General features: G+C 38.6%; 2 protein-coding genes across 5 annotated transcripts in view; both read left to right on the top strand.

The window, feature by feature from the left end:
* LOC103470556 (group 3 secretory phospholipase A2-like) overlaps positions 1-1,370 on the top strand; it is a 10,192-nt gene extending 8,822 nt beyond the window's left edge. The window contains exons 5-7 of one of the 3 annotated variants that reach the window (XM_008419094.2): positions 546-675; positions 821-940; positions 1,065-1,370. In XM_008419094.2, the coding sequence (XP_008417316.1) occupies positions 546-675; positions 821-940; positions 1,065-1,248 (434 nt within the window). In that variant the 3' untranslated portion in view covers positions 1,249-1,370. The remainder of the gene's footprint in view (positions 1-545; positions 676-820; positions 941-1,064) is intronic. The other 2 variants (XM_008419095.2, XM_008419096.2) reach the window with 2 other exon arrangements.
* Positions 1,371-4,831: 3,461 nt separating this feature from the next.
* Positions 4,832-19,770, top strand: part of hectd4 (HECT domain E3 ubiquitin protein ligase 4) — a 37,785-nt gene continuing 22,846 nt past the window's right edge. The window contains exons 1-24 of one of the 2 annotated variants that reach the window (XM_008419092.2): positions 4,832-5,506; positions 8,130-8,683; positions 10,480-10,569; positions 10,656-10,783; positions 11,262-11,370; positions 12,845-12,983; positions 13,210-13,380; positions 13,485-13,677; positions 13,787-13,948; positions 14,663-14,776; positions 14,861-15,001; positions 15,087-15,322; positions 15,449-15,591; positions 15,670-15,740; positions 15,835-15,940; positions 16,051-16,171; positions 16,308-16,430; positions 16,858-16,982; positions 17,589-17,742; positions 17,830-17,933; positions 18,774-18,972; positions 19,095-19,214; positions 19,306-19,410; positions 19,512-19,675. In XM_008419092.2, coding sequence (XP_008417314.1) covers positions 5,360-5,506; positions 8,130-8,683; positions 10,480-10,569; positions 10,656-10,783; positions 11,262-11,370; positions 12,845-12,983; positions 13,210-13,380; positions 13,485-13,677; positions 13,787-13,948; positions 14,663-14,776; positions 14,861-15,001; positions 15,087-15,322; positions 15,449-15,591; positions 15,670-15,740; positions 15,835-15,940; positions 16,051-16,171; positions 16,308-16,430; positions 16,858-16,982; positions 17,589-17,742; positions 17,830-17,933; positions 18,774-18,972; positions 19,095-19,214; positions 19,306-19,410; positions 19,512-19,675 — 3,719 coding nt within the window. In that variant the 5' untranslated portion in view covers positions 4,832-5,359. Of the gene's footprint in view, positions 5,507-8,129; positions 8,684-10,479; positions 10,570-10,655; positions 10,784-11,261; positions 11,371-12,844; positions 12,984-13,209; positions 13,381-13,484; positions 13,678-13,786; positions 13,949-14,662; positions 14,777-14,860; positions 15,002-15,086; positions 15,323-15,448; positions 15,592-15,669; positions 15,741-15,834; positions 15,941-16,050; positions 16,172-16,307; positions 16,437-16,857; positions 16,983-17,588; positions 17,743-17,829; positions 17,934-18,773; positions 18,973-19,094; positions 19,215-19,305; positions 19,411-19,511; positions 19,676-19,770 lie in introns of both variants that reach the window. The other variant, XM_008419091.2, reaches the window with a different exon arrangement.

Here is a 19,770-nt window from a genome sequence, read left to right as displayed (position 1 = left end):
TCTACAATAGTGATAGTAATATTAATGATAAAATAATAGTCAGTGCAAAGTAGCCTACAAATTCTTTGGTGGGGGGCGGTGAGGGACCTGGATAAAGGCTAGGTGGGCGCTGGTCCAAAAAATGTTGAGAAACACTGGTCTAGAGTTTCTGCAGCTGTCATCAGGCTTCTGGCCTAATTCTGGATAGATATTTGACAACTCTTCTTGGTTCTGTTAAACACTCTTGTCATTGTGAACAAATACCTAATTTTTATCTTTTCTAACCAAATCTTTTATTAAAAAATCTTTGGCGCCATGTGGAAAGTTGCCAATATGTGTAATGCTTTAGGAAGTCACATTTGGAGCAGGCGCTTCTTTCTTGGACAACCTTTTCATACATGCTAAAGCTCAACTGGCTTTTCTATATTCCAACATCTTCCATTTTTTATAAGACTTTGTGGTTTCTAGGCTGTTCCTGAACCTCCTAGGAAATTTCCTTTTGTAGTTGAGTGAAAGTTTAGGCCAGATGGTTGAAACTTCGTTTAAAGATGTTTGTTTGTCATCAGATAATGAGCTCCTGTGCCAAAGCCTCAAACATCTGGATGATTGTAAATTTAAAATTCCACCTTTGGCGAAGAAATATAATCTGACAAACATGGAGTCCAAGACAGCCTATCACTGTGACTGCACAAGCCGGTAAAAATGTTTCTTTCACTTTTAATCATATTGCATGCTTTTATTCACATTCCTAAACTGTGATGTGTGACTTTATTGCTGCTTGTGAATTTGTCAAATCTAATACAAGACGAACAATCTTGCTTGGGTTTTTCTGATCCCGCAGTTTGGCAGTTCAAATCAAAAATGTAAAGAAACCAAGTCCTCCTCGCTCTCTCTTGAGAGAATTTGTCTCTCAAGACTGCTTTACTCTGCCAAAGGAGAGTAAATGTAATCGCACGATGAGGTATCAAGCCTTAAAGTTCTTGTCTAAGCAACGTATCTTGTCGGAAGCCTACACACAGATTGTCTGTACAACTAATTATAAGACTGATTTCACTTGTTGATATTTTTTTATGTTTCCTTTCTAGATGTTCTGGAGGTTTCACTAAGGCCTCTGAACTACATCAAGCACTTAGGAAGAGAGAAGAAAAGAAAGACTCTGCTGCGATGAGATTTTCAACCAGTGGCAGGAAAAAAAGGATTCCTCTCCGTCTTCATAAGTATTGCCTAAGGCTGCAGATGAGAGCGGATATCATGGCGCAGCTCAAATGAATATAGACTGAGCTGGGTGCGGTAACTAGGCTGCTTAAGAGCTTCATCATCTTTCATGGAGAATTATTTTTTGAAGATGATTTCATCTTCCACTACCAAAAATAAACAAGTTTTGACATGAATGTGCTTCATGCATTTCCCTTATTTTTCCCTGCTCACGGAAATGCCTTTTTTGGTTTATCATAAAAATAAATGACCCAATATTGTTGCACAAGTCTGAGAGCGTGCCTCCGGTAAAGGTTGATAATATGGAGGGTTGGAAAACTGCTAATAGGTTATTTCTTGGTGGTGTGGTGCATCTTGTCAGTTGAAATCTTTAGCATGTTATTGTTCAATTGTGTGAAGTTTTATATGTCAATCCATCAGAATAAAGAGCGGCTTCAAAAACAATTCCTGGTTTCTGTACCTTGGGGAACTGGTTGCTGAGCAGATGTGTCCAGTGTGAATTTGTTAGTAGAAAATATGAAGGGCATACTATCTTTGATTAGCGCCTCTGATGTGTATGGAATGCCAGAGTGGCCAAATGACTTGAATTGGCAAAACATCAATGATACGCAAACAAAACATATTTTACGCAGGAAAAAAAAAGTTCAAAGTTCTTGACCTCACTGGACATACATAGGCATACTGTCTGTGTTTGTCACATTTACTCATGTGTGGGGCCTTACACAGTCAGATACAGGTGACGGAGAAAAAAAAAAAAAATCCAAAAGATTTGTTTACAAATTAAATCTACAGCGGCGTGAAAAGATGCTTGCCCCCGTTCCTGATTTCCGATTATTCTAGATGTCTGTAACACTTCAGTGTATCAGAACATTAAACCAATTTATATATTAGCCAAAGACAACAGAAGTAAACAAGTTGTACATTAATAAGGGAGGAAAAAAAAATTTCAGATATGGTCCTGCAGGTGAAAAGTGATTACCCACAAATTCTACTATTTGGTTCCCAGGTGAAAAAAAAGTATACTTTAGTATACTAAATTTAAACATACTTTATTATACTTTTATTGATGTACTTAAACTGTACTATTTTGAAACAAATAATTTGTGCTTAGTATACTTTAGTAGTATTTAAATAGTATTAAATTACAACTAATAGTATATTTTAGTATACTATACGTACTTTTTTTGGAACAACTTCAAATGTACTTAGTACTTAAAGTATACTTTTTAAATATATTTCAGAGCTTTATTATATTTTGAGTGCAATAATTCTGTCTCAGAATTATATTAAAAATATATATTTAATATACTTCAAATATATTTTAAATATACTATTAATATATTAGTAATGTATTTAAACTACACTTAATTTTTATTTTTGATTTCCTGCTATTGATAATAAACTACAATTTTAATTACTCGTGAAAGTCTTTATTCCCACGTACCTATTTTGTACATGACATGCATAACTACACTACAGTACKTATATTGTTTTAGGCTACAATTACATGGAAAGATTAATTACACAAGATSCCCAAGGTAATTCAAATATTTTGTTTTATTACCGACATTTTAAAATTGTCCAATTTTACTCACAACTTTATGAACTTTACATAAATGATCAGTTTACACATCAAAAGTGAACACATGAACATGAAAATTTAAGTGTGACAATAAAACATGAAAGTGAAAATCAATGACAGAACATTCTCGTTCACTGCACCTTACAGGAACCTACAAAAAAGAACAATAGAGCAATTAAACAGAGAAAGTATTTGTATTTAAAGAGAACAGAAAAATGGCAAATAAAAAAATAATACTTACAATTTTAAGACGTTGTGGACTCGCCATGTATGTGACATCATAAGAACTGATGATGATTGGGACCGGATGCTTGGGGTGGAAAAACATTTCTGGGTGTCTTCTTTGCCTGTTTATGTTAGAAGTAGAAAAAAAATAGTCAGCAATGTCATAAAATCAGTTGATGTTGGCATCAACTATGAAGCTGTTTTAACTGTGGACTTAAGGAGATAAACTACCTTAAAATCTTTCCATCCATGATCTGAACACACTGATCCTTGCAGGGTGGTGAGGGGGGCTGGYGGTGCCCATCTCCAGCAGCCATCAGATGAGAGRCAGGGTTCACCCTGGACAGGTCACTAGTCCATCACAGGGCCCTGAAAGTCAACAACAAATTAAAAAAAATGAAAGATAAATGTTAGATTAACAAGAAGAGAAAAATTATTTCCAGTTACTTTTAAATCAAATCATGTTTATTAAGCACTTAGTGTTGGTAACACAGCAGTTTTTGTTGTTGAAAATGTAGCTAGCTCCTTATTGAAAAAACAAACTTACATCATGAAGACAATGTGGAGGTTCATCCTCAGAGCTGGTTGGTGATCAGAGCTTCTTCTGAGACAGAAAAGTCTTTAGGTTTTCTAACACCTGATTTCTCTGGCTTCGTCTTTCATCTTCATTTGCTTAGTTAGACTGCAAACATATGTTGAAGAGAAAATTATTGATGAACGAGTTAGAACAACAACCTCACAATATCAAAGTCTCTCTGTCTTATGGAGCTTAATTAAAACCAAGTTAGTTTATGAATTAAAAGTATAAGTCGCAACAAACAGCCTGCATGCAGTTATAACATGAAGCGGAATGATTGCTATAGTAATAATCATACAAGTCACAATAAAATTGATAAAATAATTATTTAAGAAACCAAAGTAAGTTATATATCTTTACTGCACTGTTCATAATTAAACGAAGATAATTATTAAACAAACTTACCACCAGCTAGCAACACTTAGCAGCCTTCGTCCCTCTGGGCTCCTTTTGTGACACACATTTCATTTCCATCGGTTGTTGTCCCGTTGTGTTGTCGTCTAACTCGGATTAGGACGTCACCAGCTTGAATTTACCAAAATTAGTAACTATTGTCAAGGCCCTCTCTACTTTTAAGGCAATATTATGCGAGTAAAAATGGCAAATTTGAACAGCGTCTGTTATCTTCCCTGCTTCATACATACATATTCATTCATATTTTGTTCACTTAAAGTATACTTTTATTTAATATATTAAAAGTGTATTTTGGTACAATTATGTTTAAGTGTGTTTAAAGTACTAATTTCGAAATTGGTACAAGTGTATTTTTAGTATATTTCAGATATACTGTACTTATAGGTAGTACACTTAATAATTAGTATACTTAAGGTGTACTTTCACAAATTTAAGTATGTTTGAAGTATACTAAAGTATACTTTTTCACCTGGGAGTTGGTCCACCCTAAATAGCAACAGTCTGCATTAATCATAATTCACTGTAATTCAGTCACGTTGCAGGGTAACACAAGTGAACAAAAAGAAAACCAGGAAGTGGGAAAAGAAAATGTTACAATTTTCAATTATTTTATGGTTAAATGGGAATTATTAAGCTTTTTTTCAGCTTTTTTCACAACTCACGTCTGTTGAAATGTAAAAATCTTATCAATTTTTCAGTTTGATCAAAAACTATTTTCTTAATTCAGAAAAAAATAAATAAACAAAAATGGAAAGTCTCACACTGAGTCATGTGTATGAATGAGCTCATGAATTTTTGACAGCTAGACAGCTATTCTTCTGGCGCGATGCATGCTGGGAGCCGTCAGTTGGCCTTGGAAACATGGCCTGGTGACTCCCGTTATCTTCTCCAGGCTCTGACACAGCGGCTTGGCCGGGACCGGAGCTGTCTGCGAGGGCGTTTTGAACGTGAAATGAGATCGCCAGAGATGCAGTTCGGGCCCTGAATGGACTGTTGTGCAAACAGCGACGCGGTAACTGGCTTTAGCGCGAGTGTCACGCCCACTGTGGTCGGTAACGTTAAAACGGTACCGTGCGGTAAGCTAGCTCAGCTCCGGCTAGTTAAGGCAACCAGGCAAAAGCAGCTGTTAGCTCGGCAGTGATGTAGTGTGAAGCGGGGCTGCCGGTGCTGGTTGCTCGCTGTCGTGTGTTAGGTTCCTCCCAGCACCACAGTCTGCTCCGCCAGACTCCGCCGTCAGATAAGACTGCGACAGTTAAGGCAGTTATGTTGTTGTAGGTGGTTAGCAGGCTGTCTGGGGCGTTTCTGACTTTCTGTCACTGAATTTTTAATGTTTGCCTCTTTCGGCATCACTGTCGGAGGAGAGAGTGATGGGCTCCGGGGCTGTGGACTCGTCCCAGTGGCTTTCGGTGAAGGAGGAGACGATATTTCTCCATGACGGACTCATACGGGTCACGGATCTGGCCGAGCTGCCCAGTGAGATTGGAGTGTCGGAACAGGGAGACACTGAGCAGGAGGTAGGTGAAAGCCGTCTCTCTCATAGCATGTATCACACATTTATAAATAGAACCGTTCCCACGCAGAGGGTTTGGGGAGAGATCTTTACGTTTATTATATTGCAAAATGATTTACGTTTGCTGCAAAACAGTCTCGGGGATCACAGCAGTACCGACGTTTGCAAGTTTTCTGCTTTGCTTGTTATTGATTCGCTGTCAGAGCCCAACTGTTTCCCTGCTGCTTTCAAAGTAAAAGCTTTACTGCAATCGCGAATGTCGTTGTGTAACAGTATTAAACTTACCAAGCATCTTACAATTGACTAAATCTTAAGAAGAACGGGTTATTTAGTTGTTAGTTCTTCGTAAAATCTTCAAAGGATTCATATAAAGTAAAAAAATAAATGGTGGCTATTGTCTCCTATAAGAATGTAATACACATACAAAACATGTTTTATCTTCATTTCATGTTTTACATGTGTCCTGTATTCCGCACCTTTACCCCTAACACCTATTCGATTTAGTTACTTAGTTGAGAGTAGATGGATAAATGCAGATGTTCATTATGTCCTCTAAAATGCCGACTTGATTTCCTTTTGAATCAAACCCGGATATTCTCGTAGGGTTAAATTCGTCTAACTTCGTAATGATGACTATCGAAACTTCTAGCTGCAGTAATAATGTATATTTACAGCCTCGATGTTTCAGTGTGAAGGCTTTTTTATATAAGCGCGAGCTTGTGCTGCCTCTCTGATTGTAAAGGGCGTGATGTCACATGTTTATGAGCTGAAGTCTGGTCTTTGTATGCTACCACTGGATTTCTGTGGTAACAGGTCCAGCTTGAAATCCGTATTTTCATCCATAAACAGATGATATTTTAGCATATGGGAATGTACAAAGACAGTTGTTACAGTTGTTAACACGATATGCAACAAATGCTTTATAATTGCAAATTGCAAATCAGCAAATATTATCAACTTGCTGTTCATCCCTTTACATATTTAGCCTGTCATGTAATCACCATATATTCTTTTTTTTCTGAATTGGTCATTCAACTTGTGATTTAATTAACCTGTCATTTGTTTTCCTTGATTTCAATGTAATTCTAGTGTCAAACTGAACACTGTCTGCACTAACACACAGCTGACAACATGCTGTGGTTTTTGTTCAAGTTATATGAATGTCAGAACCATAGATGAGCTGTGCACCTGTTTGAAGCTTTCATGCAGATGTATATTTGCAGGCAATGCATATAGAAATTTCCACAAATAGAAATTACAAGTAGGAAAGATGAACAAGAAAGCATCACAAGTCAGAGTTTGGGAAACAGAAGTTTTCTCACCAACCTGTACCTCAAAATTCACTATGACTGCTGTGAGTTTAAAATGATGTTGAAAACTGCGATTTAAAGATGTTTTAGTACGTTGATTGAATTGAATCTGAAGCTTGGTCTGAGGTGGATTCTTATTTTAATAGCTGTTTGACTTTATCTTTCCATTATAGTCATTTACTTGTGAATAGTTTCTCATCTGAGTTCCACTAAAGCCAGCCCAAAGTAGAGCAGGTGGTACTTGAAAATACATGGGATTACAACACTGTGCAGATATATTTATGACATCTCTTCTATTAAATTATTCAATATCCATGTAGCATACAACACGGTTTATTCATCTGAGGTGGATGTATTGGATACAGAGCATTGTTAAAGGGGCAGTGCAGGATTATGTTTACATCAGAGCCAATTACAAGGCATTTGTATGATATTTGATCAACTCACAGATACACCAGTTCAAAACTGTTCACATGTAAGCTACATTCCTGGTCCTTTGTCATTAAGAGATTGAAACAGGCTGTTCAGTAGAATGTGACTCATGGAGGATGAAAATATATATATATATCAGTGCTTTATCCGTTTAATTTTATTATTGTGAAATTCACTGCATATCTTGCCCCAATGTCTATCATTTCTAAGGCTGGCTTAGTAATTTAGTTCCGTTTTCATAGCTGTTGTAATTCTGACTTTTTATCTGACGCCTAAAACAAGTGGCAACAGTGTTTTCCAGACCAGGGCGGAGAAGGGCCAGCATCCAGTGAAAGAGTGTTACTGTAACATAAGAAGCACTGCTGAAATTGAATCAATATAAATTGTGCCTGCTAAATGGTATAAATGGATTTTTTTTCTTCTGGCCTATGATTCCTGTACTGCAGAATGTAATCAATATGTGAAATGCTGCCTAAGTGCACATGAGGCACATTGTTTCACTTTTGATATGTTATACCTAATGATCTTTGCTTTCTCTGACCATTAGACCAAGGGACTGTAGTCACAAGACTTTATTTCCTGGAAATGATTAATCATTTTAGTCTGTACAGGGAAAAATAAAATGCATTTTGAGATTAATTGTCTTAATTCTACAATGTTACGTTAATTGCGTTTACACCTACATATGAAAGATTTTTTAAACATTTATATAAAAAAATGGTTTTGAAGCAAGAAGGCAAGGCATACTTTACAGCCCCAAAATATGCTGAATTTGTAAATCTGACACATTTATTTACAAATAATTGCTTTTTTTTTACTATTTTGCTGTATGGTTTTTACATGTTCTCATTCTTATCTTACTTAAAGTCTTATTCTCTTCTTCAGATTCTTACTTTTGAGACAAAGAACCCTGTTGAGCTTGCAGAGCGTCTCCGTGCCGTCTGCGGGAATCAGAGCAATGCATACGCTCGTCTGCTGGAATACCGTCTCAACGCTCTGCGCGGCCTGTGGGCGGCGCAGCGGCAGCTGGCCCTGGAGGAACAGCAGGACCGTGAGGGGACGGGAGGGGCCGATGAGGAGACCCTGGCCTTGCTCAAAAGGCAAGGTCTTCTCCAGCAACCTGAGCAAGCTCCTTTCACTTCCCGTGTCGCCCTACTGCTGGTCTTCCCCCTGCTGCAGTCCCAGACTCGCAGCGACCCAGCACTCTGCGGCGTGACGGCAGAAGTACTGCTAGCCTGCCTCCGGGACTGCCAGCCACTCAGCCTCAGCAAAGAGCCTTCAGACTGTCTCAATGGCCTGGAGGGCTTGCTGTGCTCCTGGCTAGAAGATGAGCCCAAGGAGTCAGGCCAGGCTCAGCCTAAGGCTCGCTCACAGATTCTTCACACACAGAGACAGCGGGAAAATGCGGCTGCTGCACTTGTGGCCCTTGCATGTGCCAGGTGAGTCAATAACATCTGTCCTCGTGGTCTTGAGACCACATTTCTTTCTGTCTTCCTGATAGCTCGTGTCAACATAGGTAGAACAACACAATCTGGAGGTTTATTTGATGCTATTTGTGTTGCACATTTCAGCAACAAGGCAGTTCAAAGTCCTTTACACCATAAAGACATAACACTCCAACAAATTATGAAACTTTAATAGTCATTACATTTTGTCAAATTCCGTAATCAAAATCATCAAATGTGTTGGTTGATGTTCCAGTTATTATAAATCAAAGGAAACTCTAAACAAGAGTGTTTTTAGCCTTGATTTAAAGGGACTCAATGTTTCAACTGTTTTCCAGTTTTCTGGAAGTTTGTTCCAGGTTAGAGGAGCATTAAAACTTAAAGCTGCTTCTCCATGAGCACAATTAAATATTACTTAGTAAGTTATTTAAACTTGTTTAAATAACAGAAGCTTATCATTAACTTCGCTCTGAAAAAATTTGATTATTAGCAACATTTTCTAAAATTAGCATGTAACTTAATCTGATCAGTTCCTTTCCATTGCAGATGCAGCATGAATGATAACACTTGATTAAGGTTAAAAAACCAAAACAATTCATACATTTTTCCTTGCTTTTTAAATATGAGAGGAAATGTTAAATTAAACTTAAACATGTCCTAGTTTACGGTAAGGTATTTTTGGTATAAGCACACTTTTCTGCTCCCTGCAAACACAGCCCAGTGTTCAGAATGAAAGCTCTCTGTATTCTGCAACATGCTCTGTTGGCTGACCTCTAACACTGATTAACACCTAAAATGTTTTTCCCATTGCTGTAGTTTCGATTAGCATTGTATAAAAAAACCCCAACAGTAAATGTGATTCGATGTATGTTTTTTTTTTTACACTAAAGAACAGAATGCCTGTTTACATTTGTGTCTAAATTCTTAGCAACTGTTGGTGACAACAAACATAAGCTTGTCAAAACCAGAATGGTCCACTTTTTGTTTAGCCTCAGCTGAGGTTGAGAGCTGTTTAGTGTCTGCTTTTTGTTGTGTGGAACCATCTAGCAATGCTCCCTTTATTTAACCCGAGTTGGAGCTAATCAAAGGACAATCAGCTTTACTCTTCCGGAACTTTGGTTAGGAAGTCACTAATGTATGAGGGTTAGGTAACCATGTGGGCTTACCTAACCCACATAGTAAGCCCACATGCTATGTGCTATGTGGTTAATAAACTTTTTGCATTGCAAGATGTGGACATTTTAATTTTGGGGAAAAAAAGTTTGTATGTGCATAGTTAAACTCTGAATCATAAACATATGCCAGAGTGGATCTTTTTTTTAAGAACCTGGTTTTGTAGGTGTTTGGCCAAATGCTGTGTTGTTGCACATACAAATCAAATGGTGTAGTTTTGTCCCCCAGCTGCTGTACACACATCAAAGTAAAGATAATTGTAAAGATAAGAGAAAATATTAAAGATAATTGTTATTATAAGATAATACTTGGGCTGACGTATTTTGTTTATACTAATGTAATGTTGGAGTTGCTACGTTTACACAGATATTCTTATAGTTTGATGAATTACATGCTTGTGTTCAGTTAGGTTTGCGTAGTTATTGTTAATCACAAAGCATAAAACAGGTTTACACATTTAACACTGATGAGATTCATTCTGGACTATAATATTGTCTTTATATTGGGAAAAATTACTAAATAAAACAAGATATACAAAGGATTGAAAAGTATTCTGCATTGCTCATTCCCTTGTGTTTCATGTTGGGTCCTGATATTTATATCAAACTACCTCGTAGGGGCTCTTTGAAGACCTTCATTCACACAGTTCATCTGCTGCAAAAACAAAGAGACCTGGGCCATCTTCCTGTGTCAGATGTCCTTTACAGGTAGGGGGAAGCCATTTAGATTATCTGAAAAAAATTATTAATTTATCAAAATGTAACCACTGCATAACCTGTCCTGCCTGCACAAGACTTCTGCTCCTTGAGGGAGGCCTGGGGTCCCCATCCTGCCTCTTAGGGGGTAAGCACAGTGTGTCTTGGGGCTTTGAGGACATGCTGCCCACTCCTGACAATTCCACTGGAGGAGCAGAAAGTAAAGGTAAATATAATTTTGTGGCCATTTTCTGGCCCTTGTACTTTTGAATTTTTGGGTCTGCCAATACAGATGGTAGCCAATTCCAATTTCTCCTTATATATACTGTAGAATGTTTTTTTTATTTTTTCTGTCTGGATTAATCAAAAGTTGAACTGTCTTTACAACATGTTTGTTATAAGAGCTGTGCTTCTCTGCATTACTCGGAAATATGGCGAAATCCTTATAAGGGCCTTAGGAAGCCATTCTGTGATTGATAATGATTTTTTTTGCATTAGAACCAGAGGTAACATTACCCAATATGTGTGAAAAAGAGATGCTAATCGCATAGTGCTTCAGCTTTCAGGTTTTTAATATTATTTTAAAAAAAAAACAGAAAGACATGACATTTTAAAATGCAGTCTGCATTGCATATTTGTGATATATGCACGGATTGATCAATAACGCCCCTTTTCATTCTTGTTGTTTTCCTCTTGTCTTGCAGACACAGACCTAGGGCGCTGTCTAGCCACAGATGGTCTATATCTGTATACCACTAATTCTTCTGGGAGAGGACTAAGCAAGATTGGCTCTGGTTTACATGGAACATTGAGGTAATGTGACACTCATTCCACTGCATATTTTCATCTACAGCAACATATTCACTTATCCATCACTGAAGGCAGTGATGTGGCCAGTTTATGTCCTGGATGTTTTATAGACCCCTATGTAAAGTGCACAGTCAAAAGTTGATTAATTTTAATGAGCTTGCTGTTGTAGCAAGCTAAGACTTCTTTCCTCTGGCATGTGTTTGGAACTCAAAGAGCCAGGTTTTCTTGTGTTGTCACAGAAGCTTAAAGAAAATCGGGGAAGCATAAAACAAGCAAATAATCAAATACTATTCTGGAAATACAGAATCAAGTTGTTGCTTGATTCAGTCTGAGAAAACTAACTTGAGATGCAAAAAGACAAGGCCACAATGTTCCTTTTAAACCTCACAGTAGGGAATAATAAACTTCATTGCCGCAGTCTTGCAGCAGGGCTGACAATTATCAACTCATGCTGTTCACTCGTCTATTGTAGCTGTTACCAGCATGATACAGAATGACAGATAGCTTGCTGATGCTTTTCTCAAGAGCACAGTCGATACCTCGCCACAATTGGTTCTTATTAAATGAAGTGGTTATCTGTCAAATTAGTCACATTGACTGTACACATAAATAAAATGTGAAGTAAATGTTTAGACTGATTTTTAGTGATTTATTTGTTCATTTTTGGTAAATATTTAATTTTGCAGAGAACTTTGCTGGGATCTGTCACAGCTATCAGGAAGTTAAAAGTAGGATCACAAGTTGCCAGTAATTGCAGAGACACCAATATTTTCAGTTTTTATTTTTGAGTTAACTCTGCTGTCTCTTACACCAAACCGCAAAGAATAAACTAAATTAAAAGTGTGCCGTGCCTGACTGAATGTAGAATTATTAGTTCTCCGTAAGTAATAACAGAAAATAGACTGATGCAGAAGACTTAAATGGCACTTGCCACTGTGACAGAAATACTCTCACATTTGAAGGATGTGAGCGCAATGATGTGGTAGCGATGAAGATAAACTCATTCTATTTGTGGCAAAAATGGGGGGAAAAGAAACAACAACAAAAGAACAAGATAGTTTAATTTTAAAACTGTAAAGCCATCCTTTGTTTCTGTTTTTCTAGATGGGTTCTTGCAAAGCAAAAACATACTAAAAACGATAAAAATCACTAAATGTGCAGTAACAAATGTTCAGGATTTGCTTCATAGTGTAGCGGTAGAGCGGGTGTCCCACATAAAAAGGCTTTGGTCCTCGAAGTATCTGTCCTGGGTTTGATTTCTGACCCTTACACCATTATTGCATTAGTTCCCCTCGTTTTCTCTCTGCCCATTTCCTTTCTGATAGCTGTCACTAAGGGCCCCTATAGTTAAAAAAACAACATCCAAAAAATCATTAACTTTGTTATCACGTGTATTCAAAAGCCGTGAGATTTTTTAACTTACTCAAATATTGTATCAGTATGGATAAATAGTAATAACAGTAACATGTTTGCGCAGGGGTTTTGTGTATTGTCGAAATGAAGAGTTGGAGCCTGGCTGGGTTGTGTTCAGCAGCGGTCGTCTCCTCCACCGTCCTTCTTCCTTTGATGCCAAGCCTCATCAGCTGTGCCAGGTTGTTGATCCCTTCACTCTACAGGTACTGCCTATTTTCAGTCTATTGCAAAGCAAATTTCTTAATGTGTTGAACAAATGTTTTGTTTAGCAGTAATAAAAACATATTCATATAATGTGCAGTATCTGTTTGCCATGAATGTATTTTGTGAATGACCACGCTGAAGGTAAAAGATGGAGAATAGTATAAGAAAATAGAAAATTCTAGATGTATTTGATACCATTCTATTGTTTTTTTGTTATATGTTCAGGTGTGCCAGATTGTGCCCATGCCAGCCCATCACTTCCCCGTGGGTAGCAGCATGACCACACTCCATCTCTGCTCAGATGGAACTTATCTGTACTGGGTCTGGTCCCCAGCAAGTCTCAACGAAAAGACACAGAAAGGCCACTCTGTCTTCATGGATGTTTTTCATCTGTCGGTGAGGTCTACATACCTTGCAGTATAACCTGAGATGTTTCATTTTGTTTTTTTTTCCTTCTTCTTCAATTCATGTTGGTGTTCTTTATCCTCTCCATGGCACAGACGCAGACAGGGCTGTGTGTTGCAGACATCCTGCAAGAGAGAGTTATTCTAACTCGCAAAGAGGGCGAGTCTTCCAAGTGCTTGAATGAACTTCTCTTGAGTCGAATGTCACGCTTCCGGGCCTCCCATTCTGCCACACTGGCTGCTCTCACAGGCTCTGCAATCACCAACACTGTCAAAGAGGAACAGTCTGGTAATAACAGATAATCTACTACATTGCCTAATACATAACAAATTATGTAATATTTAGTTTTAATATTTTTTTCCCCCGTATGACATATTGGCATCTAATTCTTCTGCAGCTGTAAACACTAGTTGTGGCCTCCCTCTGAAGACGCTGAGAAAGACTCCGATGTATGTGTGTGGCACCTACCTAGTGATGCTTGTTTCTCCTCCCGGTGTGTCTGGGAGTTCTGCCACTCGTTCCCTATTCGGGGGCACCAGCAGCCTGTCTTCTCTAAAAAGTAAGCACAAAACCTCAATTTGAGTTTTCTTTAGAAATGCAGAGATACTTTAAAAAAAAAAAAAACGATTTTATTAAATTCAAACATTCACATAAATACTAATTAGGCATAACGTTATGACTACTGATAGACATCATTGGGCGGGACACATTACACACACACACATTACACAAAATGTTAGTTGCTTACCTGAGGTACTCATGACTTGACAATACACCATCTGAACAAGGCAGTGTGATTCTTTGGAGAAAGTTCTGCTGGGGAAACTTAGGTCCTGGCGTCTATGTTACTTTGAAATTTACTGCCTACCTAACTACAGCTGCAGGACATGCGCGCCCTTTCATGGTATTGATATCCTCGGATTTTTGTAGCCCGGTAGCAGAATGACAGGCCCTGCAGTAAGGCAAAAAATATTCAGAAATGCTTTTTTACTCTGCAACAAGTTTGCAGTATTGACTTACAGGAATTGAATAACTTTTAGAATCTTGGTTCCAGACAGCAGAGCACACTTTCAGTGGTCTAGTGGAGACTGTATTTCAGGTTTTTTGATGGCAAAAGGGGACCAACTCACTCCTAGGCTGGTTTTCATAATGTTATGCTTGTTTGGCTTTTAGAGTACTTTTAAGCTTTGCTGCTGCTTGTACATGTTACCGTAAACACTAGCTTGCTTAAATTGTTGTTAGTTAGCATGACATGTTCTGTTTTTCATTTTAGTTTTAGCCTCCAGCCTGGTCTTCAACTTGGCTGACGGCCAGTTCAGCAGCCGCGCTGACCTCATTGATGCTCCTGGCAGTTCTCTTGGCAGGGGAGCCCAGGTAGCAGGGCTAGGTGGGTCCAAACGATGCCATTCGTGAGTTGTGTTGTTACATTAGTGTGTCATTACATTGGTTTCTCTGATGCTTTGTTTTAAAGGCTCATGCTATGATGCATTGAACAACTTGATCTGGACATGCTCCAGTGACTACATAGATCAGTGGTGTAATCCTGGGAACCAAGCCTTTCATCATGTGTGCCATAGGCTCGGTGTTAGCCATGTCATCAAGGAACCCAAAGGTAGACCCAGCGAGAACCGATACCATGTCATCTTTTCGAAACCAGTTCAGAATTGTGTTCAATTGCGAAATTTGTTTTTTGACAGAGGAAACGGTGGCCACTGGAGAGGTGATCAACCAGCTACTTCATCATGTAGGTGCTATGTGTATCCACCAGCTGAACCTGCTGGCAGCTAGCAGCAACAGTCTGCCCCTAGAAGCGCTGCTGGGTAAACAGCATCCCATCGAAGCCCGTCACTTTGGCAGCATCTGTGACATTATGGAGAAGGCCATGGTCAATAGAGATACCTGCATTATCCGCTGCATTTTGGTAGTGTTCCAGGTACGCCACGGACCTTGATAGGTTAAGTTACTCAGCAAATGACTGTGCATTTTCATTACATGACAGATAAGAGAACTACCAGTTCTTTGTTTTTGAGCCATTTATCTGTTTTGTTGTCTTATCCAGGTGGTTTTCAGGTTCTTCAATCCCCTGTCGGAGCAGGATAGAGAGAGTGTGCGTCGATCTGGCCGGCTCCTGTGGCAGTTGCTCATGGCTCCAGTGGATCAGATAGGAACTGAGATACAGAGAGAAGTGTGTCTGGCTATCAGGTATGTCACACATACCTCATTTCAATAATTATTGTCATCTTTTTCTCTAACAGTTCTACTTGTTTTGTGCATATGCAGCTCCGGCCTGAACACTTTGTATCAAGGAGAGACGGAACTAAATAAACTACTGAAACTCATTTTAACTGAAGGTGATTTTTTTGGGGGGGAAAAAATAAATAATTAAGTAGTGGTTTTAAATGTGTATGATGGCATCAAGTCTCATTCTTTACGGGGAATACTCAGGTGAAAGAAACAGTGGCCTGTCTCAACTTCGTGACGTAATTCTCACCAACTTGGCTGAACAACTACAGAAGAATAGGTTTGGGAGTGAAGATGATGACCACTACAGGTAAATGATGGCTCTTACTCAACAAAATGCACTTTTAGTTACAAGTTACATCTCTATGTTCTCATAGAAATCTTCTCATTCAAAATGTTTCAACTATTTATCTTTTTCAGACTAAACGATGAGCTTCTACATTATGTCCTCAAGACAGTTGTCCGCGAGTCCTGCCTCCTCATCACTAAATGTCAGACTGTTGCCAGAGATGACTTCCAGAAGCTGCTCTCCACTGTACCAGTATGAAAATCTGCTCAGCAGATCTTAAATATCAACTATGCAGACAAATCACATTCTGTTAAAAGTTTACCATCTCACAATCTACCAATGGTTTTTACTCTTCTCTCTCTCTCTCTCTCTCTCTTTTTTTTTTAAGGTGGTCTCACCTTGTTTGCGCTACCTCATGGCTGTTCAAAATCACCTCCTCAGTAACACCATTCTTATCCGTCCAGATGAAAGTGATGACAGTGATAGCTCCCTGCAAGGGGAAACAATGAAGGTACAGGTAAACATCCCCTTTAACTACCCCTACCACCGTTCAATCTTTGTATGTGCCTTCGAGAAATCAAGCAATGATGTAATGCAGTGGACGATTAAACTTTGTATGGATGCTACTTAAAAGGTTGTGCAGTGCACGTATTTAATGTAGCATTACATAGTATTCAATGTAAGCTACATTTTGACCCAAATAACCTTTTCTAGAAATAATGGCGTTTTGGTGCACGCTTTCTACTTTACAAGCAGAATTCAGGGGTTCAGAGGAGTTGATAGAGGTGTACATTGTGGGGGTTGGGGGGGGGGTCCCAATATGGAGAGATTACAATAAACAAAAATGGATGAAATGTATTGATTTAGGATTTTGTGCTTTATTGAAAAATGTTGAGGCAGTGTTACGTAAGTCTGGGCCTATTCTGTGTTGTCCTCAGGAGCTGCAGAGCAGCATCTTGTCTCTAGCAACCAAAATCCTGGTGGGTTGTGATGAAGTATTGGAGACCCTGCAGCAGGTGACCACTGCTCTGATTAACAGTGACATCTCTGACAGAGAGACCAGGTGAGCTTTTATCTGCATCCTTTTCAATTGAATAGAGATGTATCTATCAGACTTTTTTGGCCAGTACAGATTTGTACTTATTTCTCTTGTAGGAATATTATAAGAAGAGATAACAAAAGTGTTCAAAGTCGCCTTTCTGTTGTGTGCAGTCATTAATTATTTATATTAGAAGCATAGTCAACACTTAGCTATGTGGGAGAAATAGCAGTCATTATTAAACAAGGTTGAGTGGAATGGAAAACGGCTAACACTGAATCATTTTACTAAAGTAACAGCTTCCACACAGAAGAATGTTGTTTTCAGTGGAAAATGATCAGGCGTTTCAGTTCACTGGTCAAAAGTCAGTTTCCCAGTGAATCTTAATTTTTGTAGTGTGTAAAGATTAGCACACTTTATCTTTCCACCTTTTTGTTTAGCTATTTTATCACAAAACACATTTTAGTAAAACACGAGTCAAGGTGTTATTTCTTTTCTAAACAAGCCATACTCAATAAATTATCTGTCATAGCAAGTTATAAAAACACCTTTGGGAGATTTTTTGTAAAATGTATATCTTTTTACTTTTTTATGTGATTACGTTTTTCCTTCTTTTCCTTCCTTCTTCAGGTTAAAGGGATTGGAGCAGGTGACCAAGGCGACCATGCTTGGGCACCTTTTACCAGTGTTACTGACTTCTCTGATGCATCCCACCTTGCAGACGCTCACCCTTGCTGATGCCCTCATGCCCCAGTTGGTGCAGCTAGTGCTTTATACCAGCCAGGTCAGTATGGCCAGTCTTCTAGAAATATTTTATTACATATGATGAAAGGTAAGAGATATGCAAATTTATTTATTTTTATTTTTTTAGACTGCCTTGTTGCTTAAGACTCAGTCTCTCCTTTTCACTGAGGATCCTCTACCTGTCGGTGGCTCTCTCGGGCAGGGAGCTAAGGCATGTACTGCTGATGACAAGTGAGTTTTCCAAAGCGGAACTATTATTAAAATAATTAACATTACATAGTTTTTCTGTAAACGTTACATAAAATGTATTCATAACCCTTGAACCTCTTTTTATTGTATTTCATTACAGCCACAAATGTCAAAATATTTTTTATATTATTTTAGGTGATATACCAACACAAAGTATTGCATAATCATGAAGTTGAAAGAAAATAAAACCTGGTTTTCAACAAAGTATGGATTTGTATTTTCTCTCCAGAGTAACCAGTTATCTTTAGAAGTTACCTAATTATAAATGTCTTGACAAAGATAGCCAAATACGCCACAAATATGTCAATTATGAAAGTGTTTCAAGAAAAAAAGTAAATTGTTGAAAGAAAGTCCTACCTTGTTGTGAGCTGTGGCGAAAAGGAAGAATGGCTCTCACTAATTTTGCATCATTTGAATTTTTATAAAATGATCATCTGAATACAAGAATGGGTAAAACTTCAGTAGAAAGCTGGTAGAAACATACTTCAAGCAAATGTAACGGAAGCAAAAGGTGACTACAAACTCAAAAAGGATGAATACAAAGACTCTATAGTGTACAGTTTTTCTATTTGTGAAAGTTTTGAGTTTGAAAACCATGTTTGATTTATTTAKTTTTTCTCCACTTCATAAGTAATCATTTGTGTTGGGCTGCCACATAAGCTCCCACAAAAATACATGCAGGGTTGCGGCTGTAATCTTTCAACATGGCAAAGCATTCAAGGAGGATGAATGCTTTTGCCATCCACTCTAATTGAATGATACAACTAGTTTACATCATAAAGCTTTCTGAACACCCCTGATTATTTGTGTCATTCAAATAAGAATTCTCGATGAACGAGAAGAGGCCGGGTTCTTGACTGGACTGAAGATCCCTGCTCCGTGGGCTGCTGGGAAAACGGTCGAGACGATGCACCCTGTGAGGGATAATTACAAGTTCAAGGAGACGGTACACATCCCAGGAGCTCGCTGCCTGTACCTGCGCTTCGATGCCCGCTGCTCCTCACAGTACGACTATGACAAGGTAATAACTCTGTCAACTGTAAGTACAAGTAATTCTCATTCTTTGAGACTTCTCCACATATTCTGTGCAGTTAATTGTAACAGCTGTGCCTGTTTACACATTCAGTATGTTGTATATTTCAGCTGGTTATCTATGCTGGTCCCAACACCAACAGTCGTAAAGTAACAGAGTATGGAGGAAACACTCTGGGGTATGGAAGTCGCAGTGTCTTAGGAACGGGTTGGCCTAAAGATCTTGTAAAGGTAATCTGGAATATGAATCACAAATGCATAGTGAGCCTGTATTAGCCGTTGTGTTTTAATTGTTTTTTTTTTTTCTGTTTATCTTATTCAGGTTGAAGGCGATACTGTTACATTTTCCTTTGAAATGAGAAGTGGCCGTGAACACAACACTCCTGATAAAGCCATGTGGGGGTTTGCCTGTACAGTCAGAGCTCAGGTAACAAGTGGAAGTACTTCCACCTCCATATCCCCAGCTGATTATTCACACCGGCAGTGCGAACGTCACCCCTGAACACACCGTTTGTTCTTGTTCAACAGGAGTCCTCTGAGGATGTCTCTGGAGGCCTCCCCTTCCTTGCAGACCTCGCACTGGGTCTGTCAGTGCTGGCCTGCTCAATGCTCCGCATTCTTTACAACGGGCCAGAAGTGACGAGAGAAGAAGAAGCCTGCCAGGATTTGTTGTGCTCAAAGCTTTTGCAAAGGTGACGCATCTACGCGGAAATGTTTCTCAAAATGTCCTCCGCTTAACGATTGAAGTGATACTGCAAAAGAACGTTTGGTGGAGATATGCGATACT

This window comes from Poecilia reticulata, linkage group LG9 (assembly GCF_000633615.1).
Source record: "Poecilia reticulata strain Guanapo linkage group LG9, Guppy_female_1.0+MT, whole genome shotgun sequence".
Classification (NCBI taxonomy): domain Eukaryota; kingdom Metazoa; phylum Chordata; class Actinopteri; order Cyprinodontiformes; family Poeciliidae; genus Poecilia; species Poecilia reticulata.
This window is presented reverse-complemented; position numbering and strand designations above follow the sequence as displayed.